The following is a 25,275-nucleotide window of genomic DNA, read 5'->3' on the forward strand; positions in this document are numbered from 1 at the left end:
AATCAGCCTCTCATTAGAAGAACAATAAAGCTGAAGTGTGCAGGGTGCTTTGCCACTTGGAAATGCTTCCACCTACCTCTCCAGTTTCCAGCCCTCTGAGTATATCTGAAATGGTCCAACAATGAAGCCTTATTCACAAGTTGTATGTCTCCCAAAATAAACTTTGAATGCCTCCAATTTTAAGTGTGTAAAGATCACTGCATTTCAACTAGGAGAACTGAAGGTGTCAAGAAGGAGAGGTGGAAATGAGCAAGGTTATATGCCAGTGGCTTTAGGGAGCAAAGTCCTGCCTGTGAATGAAAGCTCCCCAGCTTAGGAGAATGAGTTAGCAGTGGGTGTTGTCTTAATTTTCACTTTTCACATGAATAGGCCTAAATGTAAACATGCTTCCCTCCACACTCCACATATGTGCAACATGGCTCTCACTCCCTGAAGCTGTAAATATGTACTGAACAAAATGACAGAGTGTGTGGGGACATGGTGTAAACAGCAGTGACCAAATAGAAGGCAGGGAGGGAGGCATTATTGTAGGAAGATTTGGTACAGAAGAGAAGTATTGTGAAGGACAGTTGTCTCTTTCCATATGTCTGAATTCTACCACTGGCAATGAGGATGGCTTCACAAGTTTCACTGCTTGTTTTTTTTTTCCCCTCTTAAACGCCAAGAGAGTACACTAGTAGCATCCAAAGGACATGCTCAGATTGTATACCCTACTCATACCTTTTATACCTTGCACATTTTCTTCCTTCTGCTAGGCGTCTCCTTCCCCTTTTCTGTCTGTTCATCTTGCACAGCCCAAATCCAAAGTCACCTCCTCTAAGAAGAAGTAATCTGCTCTAATAAACTCATATTTCCCATATGAGTTTATTAGCACCTGCCTTTGTGCTTCTAAAATCTGTGGCAAAATAAGAACAGTTACCATTTCTAGTGCCTAATGTGGTCCTGTATGTTACATATATTATCTCTGTACCCATTTGGCAGGTAAGGAAACTGAGGCTCAGTATGTCCAAGGCCATGCAGCCAATAAGTTGAAAAGCTCAATTTGGAATCCAAGTCTCTCAAACTCCAAAATCCATGCCTTTTTTACTACACAACAGGCAGCTTCCTTTACCTCAGACTTGCCCCTTATAGGAGCAGGAGATGAATGTGTTTTTCTCTCCATATCCGCCTAGCTAACCATGAGTTCCACTAGGGCACACCTGAGTCTTATATTGTATTCCTGTGTCTGGTACATAGTAGATGCTAAATAAATGGTATGTTTGTTGGATAAGAAGCTTATCCCTTTACATTACTAGTTGATTGAGCCCTGCTTCTGGTGAAATCATAATAAAGTACATCCCTGTACCAAGTCGTCCCCACCCCAACCCCAATGGAGAGCTGGGTAAGTTTCTCAGCCAGCAGATCCATATTACTAACCCACTTCTTCTCCAATGTTAATGTAATGAAGATCTCCTGGGAATTTTGTTAAGGTACAGATTCTGATTCAAACCGGCTGGAGTGGGGTCTAATGGTCTGTATTTCTGGCAAGCTCCCAGGTGATGCTTCTGGTTCGAAGATGCCATTTGGGTCTAAACACCTCGGCAGCAGGAGCCAATGCACTTTTGGTACCTTTGGCTGGTAACAAGTAATAAAACCTGTCTCATGCATTGTTGTCCTTCCAAAGGACATTTTAAGTGTTCATGTGATTTTTCAATGTTTTAGCAAAATATTTAAGTTATGCTTGGAGCTATAAACATTTGGCAGCATGCACGTTTGTTTGTGCCTGTAGCTTTGGTTTAATCACATTCTATCAATAAATCACAAATAAATGAGGGAGAGGAGACACTCATTGGAGATTCCATTCCAGTGACAAGTGAGAGTGGGTGAGGGTGGGGGATGGAACAGATAGATGGTCACTCACAGCAGGGCATTTCCAACCAGTCTTGCTGTTTTGAAACAGCACTGGAGGCTGGGAAAGAACCCCCATTGCATTCTTATTGGGAAGAGCCCCACCCTTCCACACTTGCCTACCCTCTGGCCCCATTCCATGTTCCCGTTTGGTCTTCTCAGTTCCTGGTAAACAGTTTGTGATGGCTTATTGATCTCAAGCCCTTTGAACCCCACACAGTCCCTTTGCCAGTATGCCAAGTCTTTTAGAGGTCAAGCATCTCCGGTCCAAGATGTTTGGAAGGAAAACACCCTCTTTTCTGTTCCTTTTCCAGATGTCCCTGGGCCAGCTGCAGTCAGCAAGAGGTGTGGCATGTTTGGGATGCAAGGGGACATGTTCGGGCTTCGAGCCACATTCATGGAGGTAACAGATTTTGTCAGGAGGGTCCCTATCTGCCTTTGTTACTTGGCTGTCCTCTCGGGGAACCCTGGTTGCTTTCTTCGCTGAGACTGCTTTGGTTGTATGCGTTGTCAGGGAAGGATGGCTGCAGAGGGAAGGCACTCCTGCTTGGTCCAATTCAGAAACATGAAAAAAGTCCTTGGGGGAGGGTGGCAGAGGGAGTAAAGATGTGAAAAAGGAGTTTAGCGCTTCCTAAACCATTTCAAGGTAGAGTCCACCAAGCCCAGCCCAGCAAGAACTGCTCTGGAAAGACCCAGGCAGAGGTTAGCTGGTCCCTTGTGCATTTGGGGTATGCCTTAAGGTTTGGTGGATGGGATTGATCTCCCCGCACTGCACTAACATCGCTGTTGATGGGTTTTGGTCTAGAGTGACCCCTGGGACAGAAAGAGAGGTCATTCTGTCCACAGTACTTAAAAACCAGGACCTGGTATTCATATCCGCATGGGAAGACCATAAGATCCAGCTGGAGTTGGATTTGCAGATGTTTTCTTTCTTTTTTTCCACTGATGATTCTGAGGACAAGAGTGAGGCTGCCACACTGCACAGTCCCTGGGCAGCACTCATGTCAGCATGTATGTGGACAGCACCTCTAGAGTTGTGCAGGGAATAGACTGTGAGACTGTCCCTGCAGCCTTGGGAGAGGAAAGTTAAGTTCTGTGGAGCACATAGCAAAGAAAGAGTTTTTATCATCACTGCTGTAGTGTTGCCTTGGGCCCTCAGTGGGGGAACAAAGTTTGGAAGGTGTTTTCGCAGCAGTACTGACTTCCATTATGAGATGGGAATTATAAAAATAACTACTTACTCATGAACCGAATGAAATCTTTTTTATTTAAATGTTGAAATAAACCAAAGCGGTAGGTATTAGGTATCTCCATTTCGTTGATCAGGACACTGAAGGCAGGCAATGGGGTGACAACTACCAAACGGCAGGCTTTGAACTCAGATCTGCGTGAATCCCAATCCCATGCTCCTAACCGTTCTGCAGTACACTGGGCTATGAGCTTTCAGGGCAGAACTCTGTTCCCTGACTCCATTCCCTGACAGTTCCCAATCTCAGAGGAGCTCGCATCGTCTTCTGGTTGCTAGGGACCTTCAAGGTCATCTAACTCAGGCTTCTATCCCCTGCAAAAAATCCATCTATAATGTAAACACTCCTAGGAGGAGTTCTCCGCATTTCTGTTTTGGCCATTTGAGCTCTTTCTGGCCTGGAAAAGTCAACTTCCTTATCATTTCAACCCCACTGGTCCTGAATCTTCCCTTAGAATCTCAGAACAGCGTGGATTCCTCCTCAGCAATTTGAAGACAGCTAGGATGTCTCCTTTTAGACTTCTTGAGTCAGGAGAAAATGTTATCTAAATGCACCCACCGAGTCAATTAAATCGGTTTCCCCTTCTCTCAAGGATCACAATCCTGTGCTGCCTGCTGTCAAACATCTGAAAATGGTCGTTTGGTAGATTTTTTTCAGGTTTTCCAGTTGTTTAGGAAGAGAGGACAATTCTGGACCCTGTTTCTCATGGCTACAAGGAGAATTCTCTTAGTATTGTTTTAATCCCTCCATTTCCTTGTCGTCGTACAAATGATTTGAACATCAAGTGAAGAAATACAGATTGAAGCTTGTAGGTCCTGCTTATCAAGTGTCCTTGGTTTGAAGAATCCAAATAGGGACTTGGTTTGAAGAATCCAAATAGGGACTTAAATTAGACTCAAATTGAAGCAGTAACATCACAGAAGCTTAGGAGGGAAATCCTGTTAAACTTTTTAAAACTCTCAATTGTTTGAAAGACCTTTAAATGACCAAAGTGCCAGCCAACCTGGTTTAATAGGAAAGTCCATCAACTAATCGTCACAGGACAGAATTCAGTCTCAGGTTACCAATGACAGATTGCAGAAATGACCGTTTTAATACCGTTGAGGATATTCTGGGGTGTGCCTGTGTCTTCTACAATCTGGGCACCTGGAAAGAGTGGGATGGGGTGAGAGGGGTGTATCCCTCATGTATAAAGTCCCAGAAATGTGCCTGGCCACATGAAGAGTGTGAATAAAAGGGGAAATTGTGTCGACACAGTTTCAAAGAACATCTCAGATCTGTTAACTTTTGTTTTGTTTTGTTGTGAAAGGTTTTGCATTCCCAGCCTCTCTAATTAGCATCCTGAAATTCCACATTAACCGAAAAAGCTATGGGCAGCCTCCTCATCTAGTTCTATTTATGGAAACTATTGGGGAGGTCAGAGGTCAGATGGGACACTGAAGAGTCAGGTTCCTCCGTGTCCCTCCATGCCAGGATTTCCTTCACCTTCTGCCTCTTCCTCCTCCTTCCACTTCCAGCCCTGCTGTTCTCACTCCCCACCTGTCAACCCCTGATACTGCCTAGTGCCTGACTTCTTAAAGAAGCAGGTTCCTCGTGCCTGGCTCTGGAAAGGGATAAGCAAGAGAATATTACTGATTGTGAATAAAATGCAAAACAAAACCACCCATTTTTATTTTTATTTATTTAATTTTTTTTGAGAAGGAAAACCTCATTTATTCCCTGCAGCACCCTTAGGGTCATTTTCTCTTTTTTGCTGCTGGAATGCATCCTTGAGATTGTCAGTTTTAACATTTCTCAAATTGCAGCCCACTGAATGTGAACTTGTACTGCAAGCTTCTCCAGTAGCATTCAAAATGTCATGCCGCACATCACCGTATCAAAGTCAAGGAGTAACTTTGCACTAAAGAGAGGTGTTTAACCTCCCTTAGCCCACTGTTTTCCAAACTCATGACCACTAAGCACCAAGCCTTTTTCTATGTACCACATAATAATCTCTCAAAGAACTGGCCTAGGCCAGTAGAACTACCCCCAGATTATAGGCAACTCTCTTCTGCCCCGAACATATTGTACTTTATATAATTTCCATCTGATTGTCTCTCCCTCCCCCATCCCAACTGTAAGCTCCTTAAAGGTCACAACAAGGCCTTCTTTTCATATTCAGTGAGGGGTTCCCAGTCTCTTAGGACAATTGACATTTTGGGCCTCATAACTCTTTGTTGTTGGAGCTGTTCTGTGGAATGTAGAATGTTTAGCAGCATCCCTGGCCTCTACCCACCAGACACCAATAGCACTCCCCTACCCCACTGGGACAATTGAAAATGTCTTCAGACATTGCTAATTCTGTCCCGAGGGACAGAATTGACCTTAGTTGAGCACCATTAACGCAGACCATCAAGGTATGCCCCCACTAGCCCCACAATCAACATTTGTGATATTCGATCAGACGTATTTACTTCCTGAGTATAGGAGGGAAAAGGAGGGTTCCCTCAGCTTTGCCGATCATTCAGCTGCAGTGACCTCCCTTGCTGGGCCTACCTCATCCCTGCAGTTGGCCTTGACATTGCTCACTTTACTTAACAAGCTCTCAAGTTGCATGCAGAAGAGCATCTGAGAGCCAGCACAGCCTGCCCATGGTGACAGGCTGGAAAGGGAGGGGAGCAATTTTCCTCTCACGCTATGGAATTCTGGATTTCTAAACCTTAACAGCATGACACCAAGTAGCCACACATTTTTTTTTTATTATCAAAGAGAAGCATGAGGCTTTTTAGTAAACCTGAACCCTCCCCAGGATGTGTTTCCTTCTCCTTACAAAGCCTTCCCAACAAACATCCATCTCCCCAGCCAGAGGGATTTTCTCAGCTCTCTCCCTGCTGGGTCCTGTTCACAAATTTCTTGAAGAAAATGTTTACTGCATTCTAACGTCAGTATTTACGCTAAAGAGTTTAAAAGTTGCTGAAGCTCCGAGGCTATGATCTTGGGAAACAATTTTAATAATTCTTTAGAGCAGGAGTTAGCAAACTTTTTTTGTAAAGGGCCAGAAAGTAAGTACATATTTTAGGCTTTGTGAGCCAGGCGCTCTCTGTTGTAACTACTAACTCTGCTGTTGTTGCCCCAGATCAACCACCGACAATATGTAAATGAATGGGAATGGCTATATTCCAATAAAACTTTATTTGCAAGAGCAGATTGTGGGCCAGGTTTAGGCTATGGGCCACACAGACTCCAGCCCAGCTTTAGAGCATCTCTGATGAACAAATCGGACTTTGCCGTGGCAACCAGCAGGAGTGAAAACATGCCACTCTTTTTACCAGCGAAAGTTGTATCCTACATTCCTCACTGATAGATTAATATAAACACTGTCATTTCCCAAATGCAAATCCCAATTCCAAGGGCCTTTTAGTCTCAGGATACCATTTGTCTGCTGCTAACCTTTCCAACTTAAAGTTTTAGCTTGCTTTTAAAAGGGTAGATGCTGCTAGCAAAAGAATCTGCCTCTTCTTTCTGGAAGTTAATCTCACTCATCTCCATCCACCCACCCCCAGGAAAATATGCAAGTCTTGCAAATGCAGCCAAGAGGACCACTGCCTAACCTCCGACCTAGAAGACGATCGGAAAATTGGCCGCTTGCTGATGGACTCCAAGTATTCCACCCTCACTGCTCGGGTGAAAGGTGGGGACGGCATCCGGATTTATAAGAGGAACCGGATGATCATGACCAACCCTATTGCCACTGGGAAAGATCCCACTTTTGACACCATCACCTACGAGTGGGCTCCCCCTGGAGTCACCCAGAAACTGGTAAGAGAGCTTCCCCAACTAAGCAGTTGTTTTCCTATCCTTATAAATACTAGCTACGTCAAGTGTTTCTGAACTTCAAACATGGGGTGGCAAGAGATCAAGGTCACAAAAATGACAGGAGTGGCTGTGGTTTTAGCCCTGCCCTTATATCATGTGATGTTGAAATGAAGACTATCTGGGCCTCAGTTTTCCTTGTCCATGAAATGGGTAGAGGTATTCATATGGACCCTAAGAGGCCTTGCAGCTCTAGTACAGGGGCAATCATTGTTCCATTTGGGCTCCTTACTTCCGAACAGGAGATAGTTTTTCACTCAAAATTCTGAGTGCTTGTCTCCATCTGCAAGATATTCATTTTCCCTCAAAGGAGCCTGGGATATGCCCTTTGCAAACCTGTAGGAGAGCTGAGAAACAGTTCTCTCTTCTGCCTAAATGCTGAAACCTATTGGTCTTAGAAGGGAGAAACAAACTGGTTTTATACAACCTTGAACAAAAGCAACCAGAGAAATCTCAGGTAAATGATCAGAGAAACCCTGAGGAGGGCAGAAAGGACACAGGTCCAGAGAGAGCAAGTGACTCACACAAGGTTACACCCTAGCTGCTCACTGGAATCCCCAGGACCTGCAGAAGGTCTCCATACCCAAGTCTCATCCCAGACCACTGAGTCAGAAGCTCCAGACTACAGAATCCAAATCATCAGATGTGACCATTTTAAATGACTCCCCATGCAGCCACCTTCAAGATCCAATGCACTGGATCAGGGCTCCTATAATCTCAACATGTGTAGATATCACCTGGGGAGCTCATCAAAATGCATCCAGCAGGTTCAGGGCCATCCTGAGATATGACACGCCTGTCACACTCCCAGGTGATGTTGATGCTACTGGTCCCCAGAACCCCACACATGGAGTAACAAGAGGCTAGATGATTTCTATAAGTTAATACAATTTGTAGAAGGTTCAACAGTTTTAAAAATGCAAGCATGGCATTTAACTGAATATTTGCTGGAAGAAAAGGAGTGCCTTTGGAGCCCTTCATGGCCCTACCCTTCAGGCTCTTCCATGGCTCCCATCACTGTGCTCTCACTCCCAACATCTCAACACCTTATGACACTCCAACTTCCTGCTTCCAGTGTTAGAACACACCAAGCTCCTGCCCTCCTTGGGGCTTTCGCACTTCCTGATCCTTTTTTTGAAAAGTTCTTTCCTTGCTCTTCCTAAATAGTCCTTCCCCAGATATTCAGTTTACAATAGATGTTCCCTGCCATCCTATCACATTTTTTCTTTCTTTTGGTTTCTTTAACAACTTTTATTGCAAGCAGATTATCTTTTTTCTGTGCCTAGATATGAAGGCAGACACCCTGTCTGTCCTGTAAACTGTAACATCCCTGCACCCAGCACAGTGCAGGGTGCAGGATAGGTGTGACGAGTGTTAGTGCAATGTTACCTTTTAGGCCAGAGATGCTCTAAGTGTGGGCTGTGGACTGGAGCTGTTCCACACAGTCTTTGTGACCTAGACCCAATGTGAGAATATATATTGGGAAAATGTTACAGCAGTTTGACATGCAACTGTGTGATGGGATGAGAACTCATACCATTGAACAGAATTCCACGTGGTAAGACTCACACTGAAATCTCATGGGGCATGTGCTACATTCTAATCACATGAGAGAGACCACAAATCACTCTGCAATAAGTGAAAAACAAACAAACCTTGATCCTTCACCATATGGAGTTTGAGACGCACAGTTCTAAGCTGTTGCCTTAAGGAGGAAAAATCCCTTCCAGATAAAGTGAAGAGAGGCTAAGATTTTTTTCTTGATCTGTACTTTTTGAAAAGCAAAAGCACATTTTAAAAGAACACTTCAGCATCCATGAACTCAATCACCCTGTAAGGCAGAGTTGTTTTACATGTAAGGAAACACAGAATGGTTAATTGGCCTTCAAAAGTTTTTAGTGCTAGACAGGAGCTGGTCCCGGGCCACAGAGTGTGGCCACAGAACAACAGCAGAGCCAGGACATGCCCAGTAGTTCAGAGCTCAGGTCTCCCTCCAGCTCCAGGTCTGGGTAAGCTATCAAACAGGTCTCCAGGATGTCAGTGGAAACTAAAGCAAGCAGCTCATGAAAGAGCCGTCTACAGGCATCAGGGACCGGCTGGTGAAAACCCCAAACACGTTGACCCCAGACTAATCAGGGGAAGGCATCGTCAGGCAGTGATTAATGCTGGCTCCTAAAACCACATAGCTATAAAGAACCCCTCTGTCTGCTCTGCATCTGGGCGTCCAGGGCAAGTCACATTTCTGAGATTGGACAACTCACCCTTCCCACTGACCTTCCTGACTTTTTTTTAAATTACTGAATGATCAAGACTGATTATATTTTGGGAATGGGACTGAATTTTGCTATGTCTCATCCTTTGCAACCAGAAAGAAAGCCTGAGCAATTCTTAAGCCTTCAAATGCTGATAACAATAAGCCTAATTGTGGATATTTGTTAAGTATTTACTGTCTACCAGCCACTATACTAGGAACTATCCATGCACAATCTCATCTAATTTTCCAGCACTGTTAGAAGTATACGCTCATTACCCTCATCTACAAAGAAGGAAACTGAGGCTCAGCGAGAGGATGCAGCGATGCAGCTAGCCAAATGTCCCACAGCCGATTTAAGTGACAGAGCCAGGTCTTGAACTCAGGCCACCCTGACTCCAAAGTTTGGGCTCTTCCCTACCAATCCAGGCCAGGCCAGGCGAACTGGCAGGTGGGAGGGGAGGCAGGAAGGAGCAGATACCCTGGGTTAGCATTTTCGGGGAAGGCGATCATGAAGAGGAAGCAGCTTGAGTGTGGCTTTGAAAGCTAGCCAGGATTTGGGGGAAGGAAAGAGGGAGAAGACAAAGGAAACCAGCATCCACTGAACATTTGTATATGTATCTCATGAACATCTCACCACTCCCTATTTGCTGAGTATGTTACAGGCCCATTTTACAGAGGAGCAAACAGAGGCCCGTGAGGAGCCAATGCAGGGGTGGCACTTACTCATACCGCACCCTCTGCTTCCACACCCATGGCAGGCATTGCTTATCAGTCAGAGTACTGTTTCCCATTGACTCCTTATCGGCCCTCAGGATCCTTCTTCACACAGCACTCTAGGTCACCACTATGGGCTGGGGTTGACTTGTCAGATGAAGCCCATTTACTGTTCTTGGCTGTCAGCGGAAGAATCAGAAAGAGAAGAATCAGAACAGAGTCTCCAGATTCCAGATCCCATGTGTGTTTCACTGCCTAATCCAGGGTATAGGAGTTCCTTCCCTTCCACTTTGCTTTGCATTTTTAGTTTCTTTCCTGATACAGTCAGATTCTTGGAACCTCTCCACTCAATATGTCCCAGCCAGGTTGCAGAACACCAAATAACTCAGAAACGTCCTCAGGGGGCCAGGTACAGTGGCTCACACCTGTAATCCCAGCACTTTGGGAGGCCGAGGTGGGTGGATCACCCGAGGTCAGGAGTTTGAGACCAGCCTGACCAACATGGTGAAACCCCGTCTCTACTAAAAATACAAAATTAGCCGGGTGTTGTAGCAGGCACCTGTAATCCCAGCTACTCGGGAAGCTGAGGCTGGATAATCGCTTGAACCCAGGAGGCGGAGGTTTCAGTGAGCCGAGATTGTGCCACTGCACTCCAGCCTGGGCAACAAGAGCAAAACTCCATCTCAGAAAAAAAGAAAAATAAAGAAAGGTCCTCAGGAAAAACATAAAACCTAAACCAACCTTCCCAACTGGTCTGAGAAAACACCTCCTGCTAAAGGTTATGGGAACGTGATTTAGCTCCTATGACATAGTCAGGTGTCAGAGGTAGATAACGTGACATAGTTGGTTATCAGAGAGATACCTGGGAGATTCTGTTTCAGAGTCAGAGCAGTGCCAGGTGGTTGACTCTTGCCCAAACCTCTGTCCCTGTCATTCCCTTCCCAAGTCCATGCCAGTCAATCGTAGTTGCTTGGAGGGCTGTGTTAAGAGGGATTCTGAGGTCTTGATTAGCAGCGTTTATGAATAGGGAGCAGTGGTGGAAGTCTCAGACCAGCCAGGCAAGGCCAGGCATCTTAAATACACACCAGTGGCAGCTGGATGTGGTAGCATTGACAATGCAAAGACAGAGAGGCTGGAGCCTTTTTTTTTTTTTTTTCTTCCCCGAGACTGAGTCTTCCTCTATCACAGTGGCAGGATCTGATCTCACTACAACCTCTGCCTCCTGGGTTCAAGCAATTCTTGTGCCTCAGCTTCCCAAGTAGCTGGGACTATATGCCCAGCTAATTTTTTTTTTAAGTAAAGATGGGGTTTTACCATGTTGGCCAAGCTGGCCTCAAACTCCTGACCTCAAGCAATCTGCCCCCTTCGGCCTCCCAAAGTGCTTGGATTACAGGCATGAGCCACCATGCCCAGCCCCAGCTGGAGCTTTGAGCTGCAAAAGGATCACTGGGTCCTTGGGAAGGGAAACTCCCTTTCTCCAAGGCTCCAGCCAGGAAGCACATTACCCTTGCAGCCACAGACACCCAAAGCCAGTGCAGAGCCGTGAAAGGACACCGTGAACGCAGGGGTCAGCTAACATCTGGCTGATTCCACACGCAGATGCTGCCCCAGGATCCCTAGCACACCAATGATTGTAAAGTTCACAAGAAAAGGGTGCAGGTCCTGGAATCCCAGAGAAACAGACACATCCAGGGAATGGGGGATCCTGTTACCACTTGATGCTTACACAGCCCGCTCACTCTGAAGTGATGACTAAAGGAAATGCCTCCAGAGATTGGGGAACATTTTTCCTCTTGGAAAATCATCCATCTTCTGGAGAGGCAGCAGAGAAGGGCTTGAGACCCATGCTGCTGGGTTCAAAGCTGTCTCTATCACATACTAGCTGTGTGACCTTGGGGAGGTTACTTAACTTCTCTGTCCTCTGTTTTCCAAGAGGTAACATTAGTACCTTCCTGCTAGGATTGTTGTGAGAATTAAATAGGTTAACGTGTGTGAAGCACTTGGCAGAGTGCCTGGAGCATAGCAAGCCCTCCCTGAGTTGGCTGCTCCTATCATCCCTTCAACTGCTGAACCTGGGGAAGTCAGCAGTCTTCCCAGGAGGGGCAGTTACTCTCCCATGAGCCGAATCAGCCTGCACGGGGCTGCTTCAGCACTTGGTGTGAGAAAGATGCTAGTCAGGCCTGATCCCCACGCTAGCAGAGTGAGCCCATCTCTTGTTTCCACTTCTCCAAAATCCTTCTTTAGATTCTGGAAGCAGGGGCAGACCCTGGGCAAGAAATAGGAAGGGGACAGTGTGAGCAAATTTGCCACCCAAGGCTACACACTAACACATCTCTGCAGGGCCCTGTGCCTGCCCCAGCCTGTTGGCTGTCCGGCTGCCACTTCCCACTGTCTCTGATGGTCACATCCTCTTTCCCCACTCACTGCTCCCAGAGAAGCCCCAACCCTGGGATGCCCTGTGTCAGAGCCACCCAGGAGAAACTTTTAAACTGCAGATAGATGGATGGATGGATGGATGGATGGATGGATGGATGGATGGATGGATGATGGATGGATGATGGATGGATGGATGGATGGATGGATGGATGGATGGATGGATGGATGGATTTTGAGACATGTTACCCAGGCTAGACTGAGGTGGTGTGATCATAGCTCACTATAACCTTGAGCTCCTGGGCTCAAGCGATCCTCCCACCTCAGCCACTGAAGTAGTCAGGTCTACAGGCATGTGCCACCACACCTGGCTGATTTTTTAGTATTTTGTAGAGATGAGGTCTCTCTGTGTTTCCCAGGCTGGCCTCAAGCAATCCTCCTGTGTCGGCCTTGGAAATGCTGAGATTACAGGTGTGTGCCACCACTCCTGGCTTAAAGTGCTCATTTCTAGGCCTCTCCAGACCTCCTAAATCAGAACCTAAGGATAAGGATAGACCCAGAAAACTTTCCACAAGTCTCCCAGTGGTTCTTATGCACCCTAAGGTTTGAGATTCTTCAGACCTACCTGGCTGACATATTTGTGTTAGAAACCATCTGTAATTTCATACTGATCAAGAAAGAAACTACCAGACAACCCAGTCTCCTAAGACGGGGTCAGGACAAAGCCCTTTCCAGATGTTTCTGCAGCTGTGTGATGCACAGGGGCTTCTGCTCGTCCATGTGGTTTGTGGACTATCTTGGCCTCTTTGACAGGAATCCACCGTCTCCTTCCCCTTTTCCGAGCTATAAATCTGGGTTAGTGATATTGCTCTTCTCTCTCTCGGTTGTGGTGACTATTGAGTGAGATTGCCAGGGATTTCTCACAATGGTCAGAACCCTAGGGATTACACAATCTACCCTGAACTTTGTAGATGAGGAAACTGAGGCCCAGGAGATACTTTCTTGGTCTGACACAGAGCAGCAGGAGGACTGGACCTAAAACCCTGACTTCCTGACACTCCACCACCCAGGTCGTCTCTTCTGTCTGAGAAAGCACCTTGAAAAGCATTCAGAAGTATGCAGACATACCTGGGATTAGCTGGGTATGCTATGAGCCTGCGGTGCCAGAAGGTGTCTCAGACAGGTGTCCTCTGGGATCTAGGGCAGAGCCACCAATGGGGCATCTACAGCCATCCCTCAGTTTGAGTCCCACAGAAGCTCAGGTCACCTGTCTCTCCCTTTTCTATGCTGTTTCCCAGAATTTATTTACTATGAATCCCAGCAGGTACCAAGCCTTAGACTTGTACTGCCCCACCCCACAACAACCCTAGCTTCCTCACCACTGCTCCCTAAAATCAGACAGCAACAGGGTCTGTACGATATGCATTTCAGCATGAATTTCCGTGTTCACTCCCACAATTCCCAAATGAGTCCAGCCCCAACTGATAAGCTATGGGCCAGATGGGTTCTAAGAGGATGAACCTAGCAGCGGCCACCTAGGTGATGGGAATCAGGAGACCGGGTGCTAAGGTTCAGAGTCAGGGTCAGGCATGGAAATGGAAAGTGGTTGTCCAGGATGAACAATTTGCCTCTCACAGTTTCTCAGGCTGTGGCCCTGACCTATATCTTCCCCTAATCTCTCCGTCCCTGGGACTCACCCAAGTGTAAGAGTTCTGTTCAATAAAAACAAATATATAAATGAGGCCAAATTGGACAGTTACTTGTGAACACATTAATATTCAGACAGTTACCAGTCATATGATGTGGAAATGTTATTGACCTGAGACTTTGTCGATTCTACTATTAGAAGTTGCCTTTACATATTTTTTAATTAATAAACCATGAAATATCTTATGTCAATAATGATTTAATTATACTTTTCTAAGAAAAAGCAATTTTAAACAAGGTTGACTTTTTTTTTATCAGGAATGTTTCCCAGGATGTAAATGAAGTAAAAATATTCAGTTTTGAGAGAAACAAAATTCATATTACAAAAACAGGAAATCTAAAATGAACATCTACTTAAATTACACCATTCTGATCAAGAATGTTAATCTCTGACTATAACTTGGAGCAGAGTAAGAGCTCATTTAGGCCTCTCTCAGGTGTTAGCAAAACTCATATTTCTTCCTTGAGAATTCTTAAGTTTTGCAAAAGCCTGAAGCAGCTGGGAATCATCCACCAGCCTTTCCTCAGATATCTGTCCAGTGCTTGAGAATCCCAGTTGTTTATCTCACTCATTTTTTTTGTTTGCCAGTATTTTATTGAAACAGTAGTTCAAGTAAGGTCCAGGAGCCAACTTCTTGCATCAGAGTTACCAGGATTCTTGTTTAAAATGCAGATTCCTGTACCCCACACCTAACCTACTGGAGGGAGATCTTGACTGGGGCTTGGTGCCTGGGAATCTGCATGTTAGTAATTTTTCACAGGGTTATTGTACACTGTGTCCATTGAGAGACACTACTTTGACATATGTAGCTGGTGAATCTGACTGTAATCAGAGATTTGAAAAGAGAAAAGCCACAGATAGAAAAGCAAAGAGGGCCAGGTGCAGTGGTTCACGCCTGTAATCCCAGCATTTTGGGAGGCTGAGGCAGGTGGATCACCTAAGGTCGGGAGTTGGAGTTGGAGACCAAGTTGGCCAACATGGCGAAACCCCATCTCTACTAAAAATACAAAAATTGGCCAGGTGTAGTGGCTCACGCCTGTAATGCCAGCCACTTAGGAGGCACAGGCAGGATAATCGCTTGAAGCAAGGAGATAGAGTTGCAGTGAGCTGAGATCACGCCATTGCACTCCAGCCTGGGCGATAGAGCAAGACTCTGTCTCAAAAAAACAAAAGCAAATAAAAACAACAACAACAAAAAAAGAAAAAGAGAAGAGAAAGTCAGTAGCATGTAGATCGGGGTGTCCAATCCTTTGGCTTCTCTGGAAGGAGAATTGACTTGGGCCATACATAAAATACACTATCACTAAGGATAGCTGATGAGCTTAAAAAAAAAAAATCACAGAAAAATATCATACTGTTTTAAGAAAGTTTACGAATTTTTTACGAATTTCTGTTGGGCCACATTCAAAGCTGTCCTGGGCCATATGTGGCCCATGGGCCATGGTTGGACCAGCTTGGTAGGTCCTACGGTTCTGTTAAGTAATCCTACAGCCACCCTAGGATTTACAAGCCTCATTTTTACAGCTGAAGAACCTGTGCAGAGAGTCGGCATGACATGGCCACAGTCACACCGCTGGGATACCTACAACCAGGATTTCAGTTCAGGACAAGCTGATTCCAGAGCCTTTGCTCTTGCTACTGCAGTAGAAGGGACATGGCCTGCCCTCAGGGAGTGGACAGTCCTGCTAGAGGGTCAGCTGAAATACACTAGGAATGGTTAAGGACTAGGGAGAGATCAAAGCATACAGTGCTGCTTGTAAGAACAGGAAAGACAAGAGAGGGCTTTTCCTTCCGGGGGCAGGGGGAGTTGTAAGTCCATGAGTGAAGGTAGAAATCAAGCCCATCAATTGTGGGGCCAGTGAGAAGAGAGCGCCGAGTGGGACACAGGTTTCATGAAGGCAGCCAGCTGGCATTACTTGTCATTATACTGTAAGAGTTTTATCAACTGGCTACTGTCTAGCAAATGATACTAGAGAATAGATTTAAAAACAGCAACTTTTCTTTGGGGATAGAGACAAACTAGTAAATGTAATTATTACTATTAATTGAAAGTCAGAGAACAAAGCAAAATGAGCTTTATTCAAATTCTGATGGAAAACCTAGCCCATGAGTAAATGTAGACTCCTTTCTCTTTCCAGTGCCGTCCAAAATTGAAAACTACAGTGTTCCTTGGAGAATAAATGATAAAATAATGATTATTATTAGCAAGTAGAGAGCTAGCTACTTAACGAACAGAGCACACATTAGCAGATGCAAACAAGTGTCTCTTTCTCACACTTAAGATTGTTGCCTGTCCCACACCATGACATGGGCTGGCGCGGTCACAGGAGAAACAGAACCCACTGACCAAGGACTCATTTTAAGTGGTACACACACACAGAAAATAGCATTTAAGTACATTAAGTACAACCCTGCTTGTTATTTGTTCCAAGCAGAAAGAAGACTGGGTGCCCTTATTTAATAAATATACATAGGAAATAGTCTGGAAGGATAGACACAAAGTTGTTGGTAAGCTGTTACCATGAGCCAATAAGGTATAAGTTTTTAAAATCCTTTTTAAAACAAAGGACAGTCATACACCACTTAATGCTGGGGTTTCGTTCTGAGAAATGTGTCCTTAGGTGATGTTGTCTTTGGGTGAATGTCAAAGAATGCACTTACACAAACCTAGATGGTTGTAGCCTACTACGCATCTAGGCTACACAGTATAGCCAATTGCTCCTAGACCACAAATTGTACAGCATGTGACTGTACTGAATACTATAGGCAATTGTAACACAATGGTCAGTCAGTATTTGTGTATATAAACATATCCAAACCTAGAAAAGGTACAGTAAAAATAGAGTATGATAATCTTATGGGACGACTGTGGCATATATGGCCCATCGTGGACTGAAATGCTGTCATGTAGCACATGATCGTACAGTATGCATATGGCAAAGTGCATGAGTCTGATGTGTACAGCTTGACGAACTTTTACACAGATACACTTCCATGGCCCTATCACCAAAATTGAGACATAGAACACTCCCTACATACACAAGGTAGCTAAGGGATGCATGTTTTTCCTTTACGAAAGTTTTTTTATCTCATGTATGTATTATTTGTCACAATGGACAGTATTGCTTTCATAATTTTCTAAAATTACAAAAGTAATCTAACTGCATTAAGTTAAGAAAATAAAGACTGTGGGTCTTTCAGTTGCTAAGAATGCTGGAAGAGAATGCATTTTTAGTTTTAGGTAGATTCTATCATAGTTTCTTCAACTGATGAAGCCCCGTCCACATCACATTGTCCCTTCCTCCTCCTCCTCCCTAGGGACTGCAGTACATGGAGCTCATCCCCAAGGAGAAGCAGCCAGTGACAGGCACGGAGGGCGCCTTTTACCGCCGCCGCCAGCTCATGCATCAGCTCCCCATCTATGACCAGGATCCCTCGCGCTGCCGTGGACTTTTGGAGAATGAGTTGAAACTGATGGAAGAATTTGTCAAGCAATATAAGAGCGAGGCCCTCGGCGTGGGAGAAGTGGCCCTCCCAGGGCAGGGTGGCTTGCCCAAGGAGGAGGGGAAGCAACAGGAAAAGCCAGAGGGGGCAGAGACCACTGCCGCTACTACCAACGGCAGCCTCAGTGACCCGTCCAAAGAAGTGGAATACGTAAGTTTCTCCCATGCTTCCAGTCAGGCTGAAACCATGCAGGCCCAGGGCTGGACCGTCAGGGCCCCATCATGGGACTTTGTTCCCTCATTCGTGCATTTATTCATGAATTTGTGCATTCAGCAGATATTGGTTACTCATTTACTCTGTGCCAGGCACGGGCCCATGGAAAATGATACAATACCACTGCCCTTGAAAGGCTCATAGTCCAGTGGAGGTCACAGACAAAACCGACACAGTTTAGAGAAGGGACATCTAAGCCTGCGTGGTGGTAAGGGTAAGCTTCAAGAAGTTGGTGAGGTACAAGCCGGTCTATAAAGAATGTCTAGGGGCCATCCAAGCCTTCAGGTTTTGAAGGGAGGATGTGTACCCCCTTAAAGAGGTGATCATTTGCAAAAAGAGCCAGGAGTTCAAGAAAGTACAGTGCATTTAGAGGATTAAAAGAAGTCCCACGTGATTGGAAGTGTGGCATGCTTGGAGAGCTGGGGACACGAGGCTGGGAAGGGCAGCAGAGGCTGAATTTCTGGAGGGTTCATTCCTTCCATCCATTCATCAGTCAAATACTGATTAGCTTGTATTAGCTGCTATGCCCCAGGAAATCAAACAAGCAGAGGACACTGTCCCCAAACTGCAGAATGCCATGAAGCTAGGACTTTATTCCAAAGGTCATGGACAGGCTTTTGGTCAGAGGTACATGGTCCATGCTGTGCTTGAAAAAGTTTCTTCTAGCAGTGTCTTAGTCCATTTTCTGTTACTTATAGCAGAATACCTGAAACTGGGTAATTCATAAAGAAAACGAATGTATTTCATACATATGTGCAGGCTGAGAAGTCCAAGGCCGAGGGGCTGCATCTGGTGAGGGCCTTCTTCCTGGTGAGCACTCTCTGCAGAGTCCCGAAGTGGCTCAGGGTATCACATGGCAAGGGGACTGGGTGTGCTAACTCAGGTCTCTCTTCCTCTTCTTAGAAGCCAGTCCCACTAATGTGATAACCCATTAATCTATTAAGCCATGAGTGGATTAATCCATTCCTGAGGGCCTGAGCCCTCACGACCCAATCATCTCTTAAAGGCCCCACCTCTCAATACTGCCATGCAGAGGATTATGTTTCAACATGAGTTTTTGGAGGGGATATTCAACCCATAGGAAGTGGCAGTGTGGAAGAAGTGCTGTTGAGGAGTGAGCCACTGGGAGCCATTTTGAGAAAACAGAAAGGAGGAGCCAGCGCTGGGGAGATGAAACCTCACGGCTTGGTTTGTCTTAAACTACCCCACAGAAGGTGAAAGGAATGCTTGAGGCTAGTGTGCACTGCATTTCTGGTCCCCAGCCCCTGTTTTACCTTTTGCTCCCCCTGCCCCATCAACCAAGTGTCCTCATTTGTTTCTATGGCAATTAACTTTTGGAGATAGAAGTCCCAGCACACGAGATCCCCAAGCACATTATCTACCTTGCTGAACAGACTGGCAGTCACCCATGAGCCAGGCGACCCAGGGAAATGCCAGCCCAAACGAAGCTGCTGCCACATCCAGAGAGGGTTGTACTCTTTCTCCCTTGGAGTCACTCAAGCTAATCATCCAAAACTTGCATCTTCCATCTCCAAGCCCCATCTTATTAGCACCATCTGGGATTGCCATCCAAGGAAGTGTTTTATCTGAGGACTCTAAGACCAAAAAACAATTTATTTCCTCTACTACAGATTTGGCACTGATGCATAAAAGGCCCAGTTCTCAGGAAGAATACATGTCCTAGGGATGTAAAAAAGAAAAAAATACTAGATCTAGTTACCATGGTCTATAAACTGGTCTTCCCCGCCCCACCCTGATCCTGGCTTCTGTCCACCCTCAAATAGCTGTTTGTTCATAAACCCTAAATACTAGATAATTCCAAGTTGGAAGGAGACCTCTAAGTCGTTGTAGTATTTCCAAATCGCCATTCCCAAGAGACATGTGGATCTGACATCGTATTTTATTCTTGACTGAGCCTCGCATATTTGTTCAGCATTGAACAAAGGCAAAGGCAGCGCGAGAACCCGGGTCCTACAGTCAGTTTTAGGAAATAACTGTGACACTTGAGAAGCATTTAAATAGCAATACTAGACAGTAAATGGAAAAGGCCAAAGTCAGAAAATAAGTAGGGATTCCAAAGGAAGCCTTTATTGGTTGGACTGGGCTGGGCTAGCTGTGGGAGACAGACTTCTATGTCCCTGCCCCAACCACAATTTTAATTTAATTATTATGTAATTAGTGAATGAATGTCTGTCATCCTCTGTAGATGCTGAGGTCTTGTTCATCTCTTTATTTGCAGTGGCTGTCATTGATATACATAGCAGTTGCTCAATAAATATGTGACCCATGAATGAAAGTTTGAACTTAAGCCTAAAAAATGGGATCTATTTGGATGGGCAATTTGCCTAGGGGGACGGCACGATTCCAATTCCACATTTATTAAGCCCCTGCTCTGTGCCAAACACTATGCTCACACTGTCAGGGTCTATCTTTAATTCTCACAGTTGCCTGGTAGGGTGAATGTTACCAAACCCATTTTACAGGTGAGATTCAAAGATAATAGGTAACTTTTCTAAGATCCCATGGTTTCTATGGGGCAGAACCTGGATCCAATACCCTTTCTGTGATAAGATGCTAAGTTGTAAAACCCTGCTTGTTATTTGTTCCAGACAGGAAGAAGACTGTGTGCCCTTATTTAACTCCCTTTTCACCTCCTTGAAGCAGGGGAGTGAATCCTGATAAAGGTAGCTAGATAGGCTGACAGGCCACAGACAATGTGTTCCCAGCAACCCCGCCATTAGGAGTGGGTATGGGCTGCACTCCCTGACCCGTCTGCCTTGCCTCACCAGCATTCACATCAAGTGGACGTGTGTGCTGGCCGCCCTGTACGCTTGCGCCCTCTCCTTTCTCATAAAAGGGCAGCATAGAACAATTACCAGAGCCAAGCATCAGGCAGGAAGCCTGACTTCTGCTCCCCTGGTGAAGGGCAATGATTTTTGCAAGAAGTGGTCCAGGGATTCAACTTGAAAATAAAGGTGTGGGGAAGAAATTGTAGGACTCAGCCTGACACCCCAAAACTCCCATAAAACCTCATTTTATGGGAGAAAAATGAAGGGCAAAAAGAGAGACGTGAACATACGGGAACTGTAACACCTGCCTGTTTATCATCTTAATCGTGTTCATTGTGATTGTCGTTAGTGTCGGCAAGTCCGTGGGCATTGCCTGAACCAAGGACAGGACTAAGCAAGTATCTGATTTAAAGCTTACAACTGCCCCAATATGTGAAGTGGCTGTGCCTCCCCAGGCTGCTGGGCCTCAGAACTGGGATTCAAACTAACATCTGCCTAAAATCAAGTCTATGTTCTTTCCCATTTCCCAAAGCTTATTCCTAGGAGAGCTACCAGATATTTTGGACCATAAAAGGATCATGTGGCTGGCTCAGGAAACATTAGAGTGAACATGAAACTACAGCAGGAGTGAAAGAAACTACATGGGTTTCTTTACAGAACTTCTCAGAGCCTTTAGTAGGCCAGTGCTGTGGTCCTTAAACTAAAGAAAGGCTTGTTAAACTCCAGAAGCCTGGGTCCCACTTCCAGAGCTTCTTAGTAGTAGGTGTTGGGTGGAGCCTTTGCATGTGCATTGCTAACAGGTCCTTGGGTGATGCTGGTCTGGGGCTACACTTTGAGGACTGCTGCTAACAGTGTTAAAAAGTGCCGTAGCACTTTGGGAGGCTGAGACGGGAGGATCACGAGGTCAGGAGATCGAGACCATCCTGACTAACATGGTGAAACCCCGTCTCTACCAGAAAAAAATACAAAAAATTAGCTGGGCGAGGTGGCGGGCACTTGTAGTCCCAGCTACTTGGGAGGCTGAAGCAGGAGAATGGTGTAAACTTGGGAGGCGGAGCTTGCAGTGAGCTGAGATCTGGCCACTGCACTCCAGCCTGGGCAACAGAGCGAGACTCCATCTCAGGAAAAAAAAAAAAAAAAGTACCTTAGATGTGAGCTCAGCAGAAATGATATCACCAATTTGGCCTATAGTGAGAGTCTAGATGGTAACATGGGCATTTTCCAGATGTATTTGGCCTCCTGGCTCTATGTATGTATATATGTATGTATTTTGAGATGGAGTCTCACTCTGTCGCCCAGGCTGGAGTGCAGTGGCATGGTCTTGGCTCACTGCAAGCTCCGCCTCCCAGGTTCACGCCATTCTCCTGCCTCAACCTCCCGAGTAGCTGGAACTACAGGTACCTGCCACCATGCCCAGATAATTTTTTGTATTTCTAGTAGAGACGGGGTTTCACCATGTTAGCCAGGATGGTCTCGATCTCCTGACCTTGTGATCCACCTGCCTTGGCCTCCCAAAGTTATGTATGTATTTATTTATGTGGGATGGGGGGTGGGTTACTCCAAGCGAGCCCACCTTTGAGAATGCTGCATAACCTTTCCTGTTGCTGGAGAGTTCTGGAAGCACAGGTGCAGAATCTACCACACTATGCTCTGTACCCTATCTTGACGGCCCCCATCCCTGATGACACTAACTCTCTGCAATCTGAGGCCAGGACCCCACTTTCCACTACACCCACCCCCTGACACACACCAGCTGTGAGCTTCCTCGGCTCCCTCCCACCTTGTCCACCTGCTGGGGGACATCCTTCCTCTGAGTCCTTGGGAGAGGGCCTATCGGAGCGATGGCAGGGTCAGCCTGCCAAGTCCTCCCACCAAGCCCCCCAACCCAACCGTCCCCATTGGAAAATAATGTCCACACCAGAGGAGCGTTATTGCCAAAATGCCTGTGGGGAATTCCTACCAAGGGGCCATGTTCTGAGTCAGCCCAGATAACAGTGGTGGCCAGGTTGCAGGATGCACTGCCGTCTGAGCCCAGCCCACCTGCATGACCAGACTGTCAGTTACATGATCTGAACACAGTGAGCAGATTCTGACCCCAACCCCAGCTTCCCAAACCCAGGCCAGCAGACGGGCCCTACTGACAGGACAGGGCCACCTAAAATTAGCCTTGGCACCTCTGTCCACTTCAGAAATGAACGAAAAGCTGTGGCTGTCCATGCCTACCTCAGGGCAGTCCTCTGAAGGTGTTATTATTACACTGAGGTTAGGAGAGGCAGGATATCATGGGAAGTTCCTCCGGCCACCAAGTTGTCAGAGTAATCCTTCTTCATGGGGCAATACCAAGCCTGAAAAATCCTGGTCCCAAATGCTACTGCACCCGCTGTCACCTCTGAAGAAGTGAGCCCTTTTCAATCAGTGAGGCCAATGCAATTCAAAAATATTTAGTCTCCCTCTCTTTTCCTCACTTGTCCCATTGTGCAGGGATGGAGGGTAGGAAAGAAGACAAGATGAGAATCAAGGGAAGAAAGGGGAAACTGTGAGCCTGCAGCAGGCACTGTGCAAGGTCTCAATCTCTTTATTTTTTATTTTTCTGGATACACGGCTCTCACTCTCTCACCCAGGCTGGAGTGCAGTGGCAGGATCATAGCTCACAGCAGCCTCAAACTCCCAGGTTCAAACCATCCTCCTGCCTCAACCTCCTAAGTAGTAAACCTCTTTAACTATTTGTAACAACCAGCGAGAGAGGTTGGGGTTGTTATACCCATTTCACAGATGAGGAACCTGGGGCACAGTGAGGTTACCCCACTTGCTGATGAAAGTGGGGCTTCGGTTCAATTCCCAGTCCTTCTGCTTCAGTGGCAGAATGTAGTCTGAAGCCATCTTGGGGTGGGGCCTCGGCAGGGTGGGTCCAACCATGCCACGGGGTATATACGTGAGTGTTTAGGTTCTCCAGGGTGGGCAGCAGTGTTTGGGGTAACTCGCAGCTCAGCCCACTAAGCATTTGGGAGCCTCTTATCTGCATACTGAGAACAATGAAAGGACTCCCCTATCCACCCCCAGTTCCACGCACTGTGGGTTCTTGTGGGCCTTTTGAGTATCAGAGATCTCCATAGCCAGGGAGCTGCTGACTCCAGCAACCTGGACCCGTCGTACTCACCAGGCTGGTGGGAGTCCCTCGCGCACTCTCCAAGCCCTGCACTCCCCACCTGGATGGAATTGATGGGCCCCTGAGCTGGGTGGGCAATGATCTTAATGTTCTGACTTTTAGCAGCTACACCAAGCCATTGCCCTGCATTTAGAGAGCTCGCTGAATATTTTCTCAGAAATTAAATACACAGATTTCCCGGGCATGGTTATTTTGCCCAGGAATTTCCGCCTTTCTCCACACCCCGAACTTGTAACTGAAGAAAGGGAAAAGAAAGCCAGAACATAGCCTTTAATGTGATCTCTACTCTAGCATTTACCATTCCTGTCGGGCGCCTCCCCGTCTTGCCCCTTCCCCAACCACTCCTTTCTCAGGCCAAGTGACTGCCCCAAAAAAGCAAACTTAGGAGGATGACAGTCCATTGAGAGAAGTGAAGATGTTCCCCACAGTCATAAAAACGTGTGAATATGGTTCTAAATCATCCTCCAGGATGGTGGGAGCACAGTCTGACCCCTCTGCCCCATTTCCCCACAAGAATGCTGAGAGGAGGATGGGAGTCCTCCGTCCCCTCCCTCCCCGCCAAAGTTCTGCCTCTCAGATGGAAACTTACAGCAGCTGGCGGCTCAGCCCAACTCCAGCCCCAATAGAGGGACATATTTGTGGGCAAGGGACTTCCAAGTCTTTGTCTAAGCAGATGTTTGGCTTGTGGGCTCGGCAGGCGGGCTGGCTGGCTTTCCTGCCAGCTCCACTTGGGAATTTGAAACTGCCACTCCTCCCCACTTAGTGAGCCCCATCTGAGCTGGAGGACAGGAGGGTAAGAGGCCCAGAGACAAACCTGGGGTCATTCACCCAGAGGAATCCCTGCTCCCCACAGTCCCACCACCCATGGCTCAGGCATCATGGGCAGGGGCCTGGGGGCAACTGCAAAATCACTATGGTTACCAGCTTCTCAACATCTGCCTGCCTCTTGCTTTGCAGTGGAGATACTTTAGTGACTTTCAGGGAGATCTTTTTTTTTTCCAAAGAAACTTCCCTTTCTCCCACTTTTTATACTATAAATACTTTCCCATGTTGCCACATGGCCTTCATGAGCTTTTTTTTTTTTTTTTTTTGAGTGGGCTGCATATTATTCCATTGACTAAAACAGGAATTGGTAAACTTTTTCTGTACAGGGCATGTAGTGAATATTGAAGGTTTTTCAGGCCACATGGTCTCTGTCACAACTAATTACCAGAGCTCTTGAAGCACTAAAGCTGCCATAGGCAATATCTAAACAGATGATCGTGGCTGTGTTCCAATCAGACTGTATTTACAAAAACAGGTGGTAGGCTGGATTTGGCCCACAGATGGATGAGGTTTCCTGACCCCTGAACTAGAAGAATCATAAAGAATGGTTTTAACTTTTTATTAATCTCTTTGGTTTTACTCAATTTTGTTTTGCTAATATGGGTTAAGTGATGACGATGATGTTGATGCTGTCATCTCCCATTCATTGACTACCTAGGTTGTGCCAGGCACTGTGCCAGAGATTTTGCATGTTGTTTTACTTAATCCTAAGAACTATCCTACAAAGTATATCGTCCTCCTTT

The 25,275-nt window shown here is 46.1% G+C and overlaps 1 protein-coding gene across 1 annotated transcript in view; it reads left to right on the plus strand.

Annotated features, from left to right (window-relative positions):
- The window catches only part of LOC105477640 (LIM and cysteine rich domains 1), a 67,104-nt gene that overhangs the window by 29,582 nt on the left and 12,247 nt on the right, over window positions 1-25,275 (plus strand). The window contains exons 2-4 of the mRNA XM_011734203.2: window positions 2,202-2,290; window positions 6,677-6,932; window positions 17,354-17,689. Of these exons, the coding sequence (XP_011732505.1) occupies window positions 2,202-2,290; window positions 6,677-6,932; window positions 17,354-17,689 (681 nt within the window). The remainder of the gene's footprint in view (window positions 1-2,201; window positions 2,291-6,676; window positions 6,933-17,353; window positions 17,690-25,275) is intronic.

The sequence above is a fragment of the Macaca nemestrina genome, chromosome 2, assembly GCF_043159975.1.
Source record: "Macaca nemestrina isolate mMacNem1 chromosome 2, mMacNem.hap1, whole genome shotgun sequence".
In the NCBI taxonomy this organism is placed as follows: domain Eukaryota; kingdom Metazoa; phylum Chordata; class Mammalia; order Primates; family Cercopithecidae; genus Macaca; species Macaca nemestrina.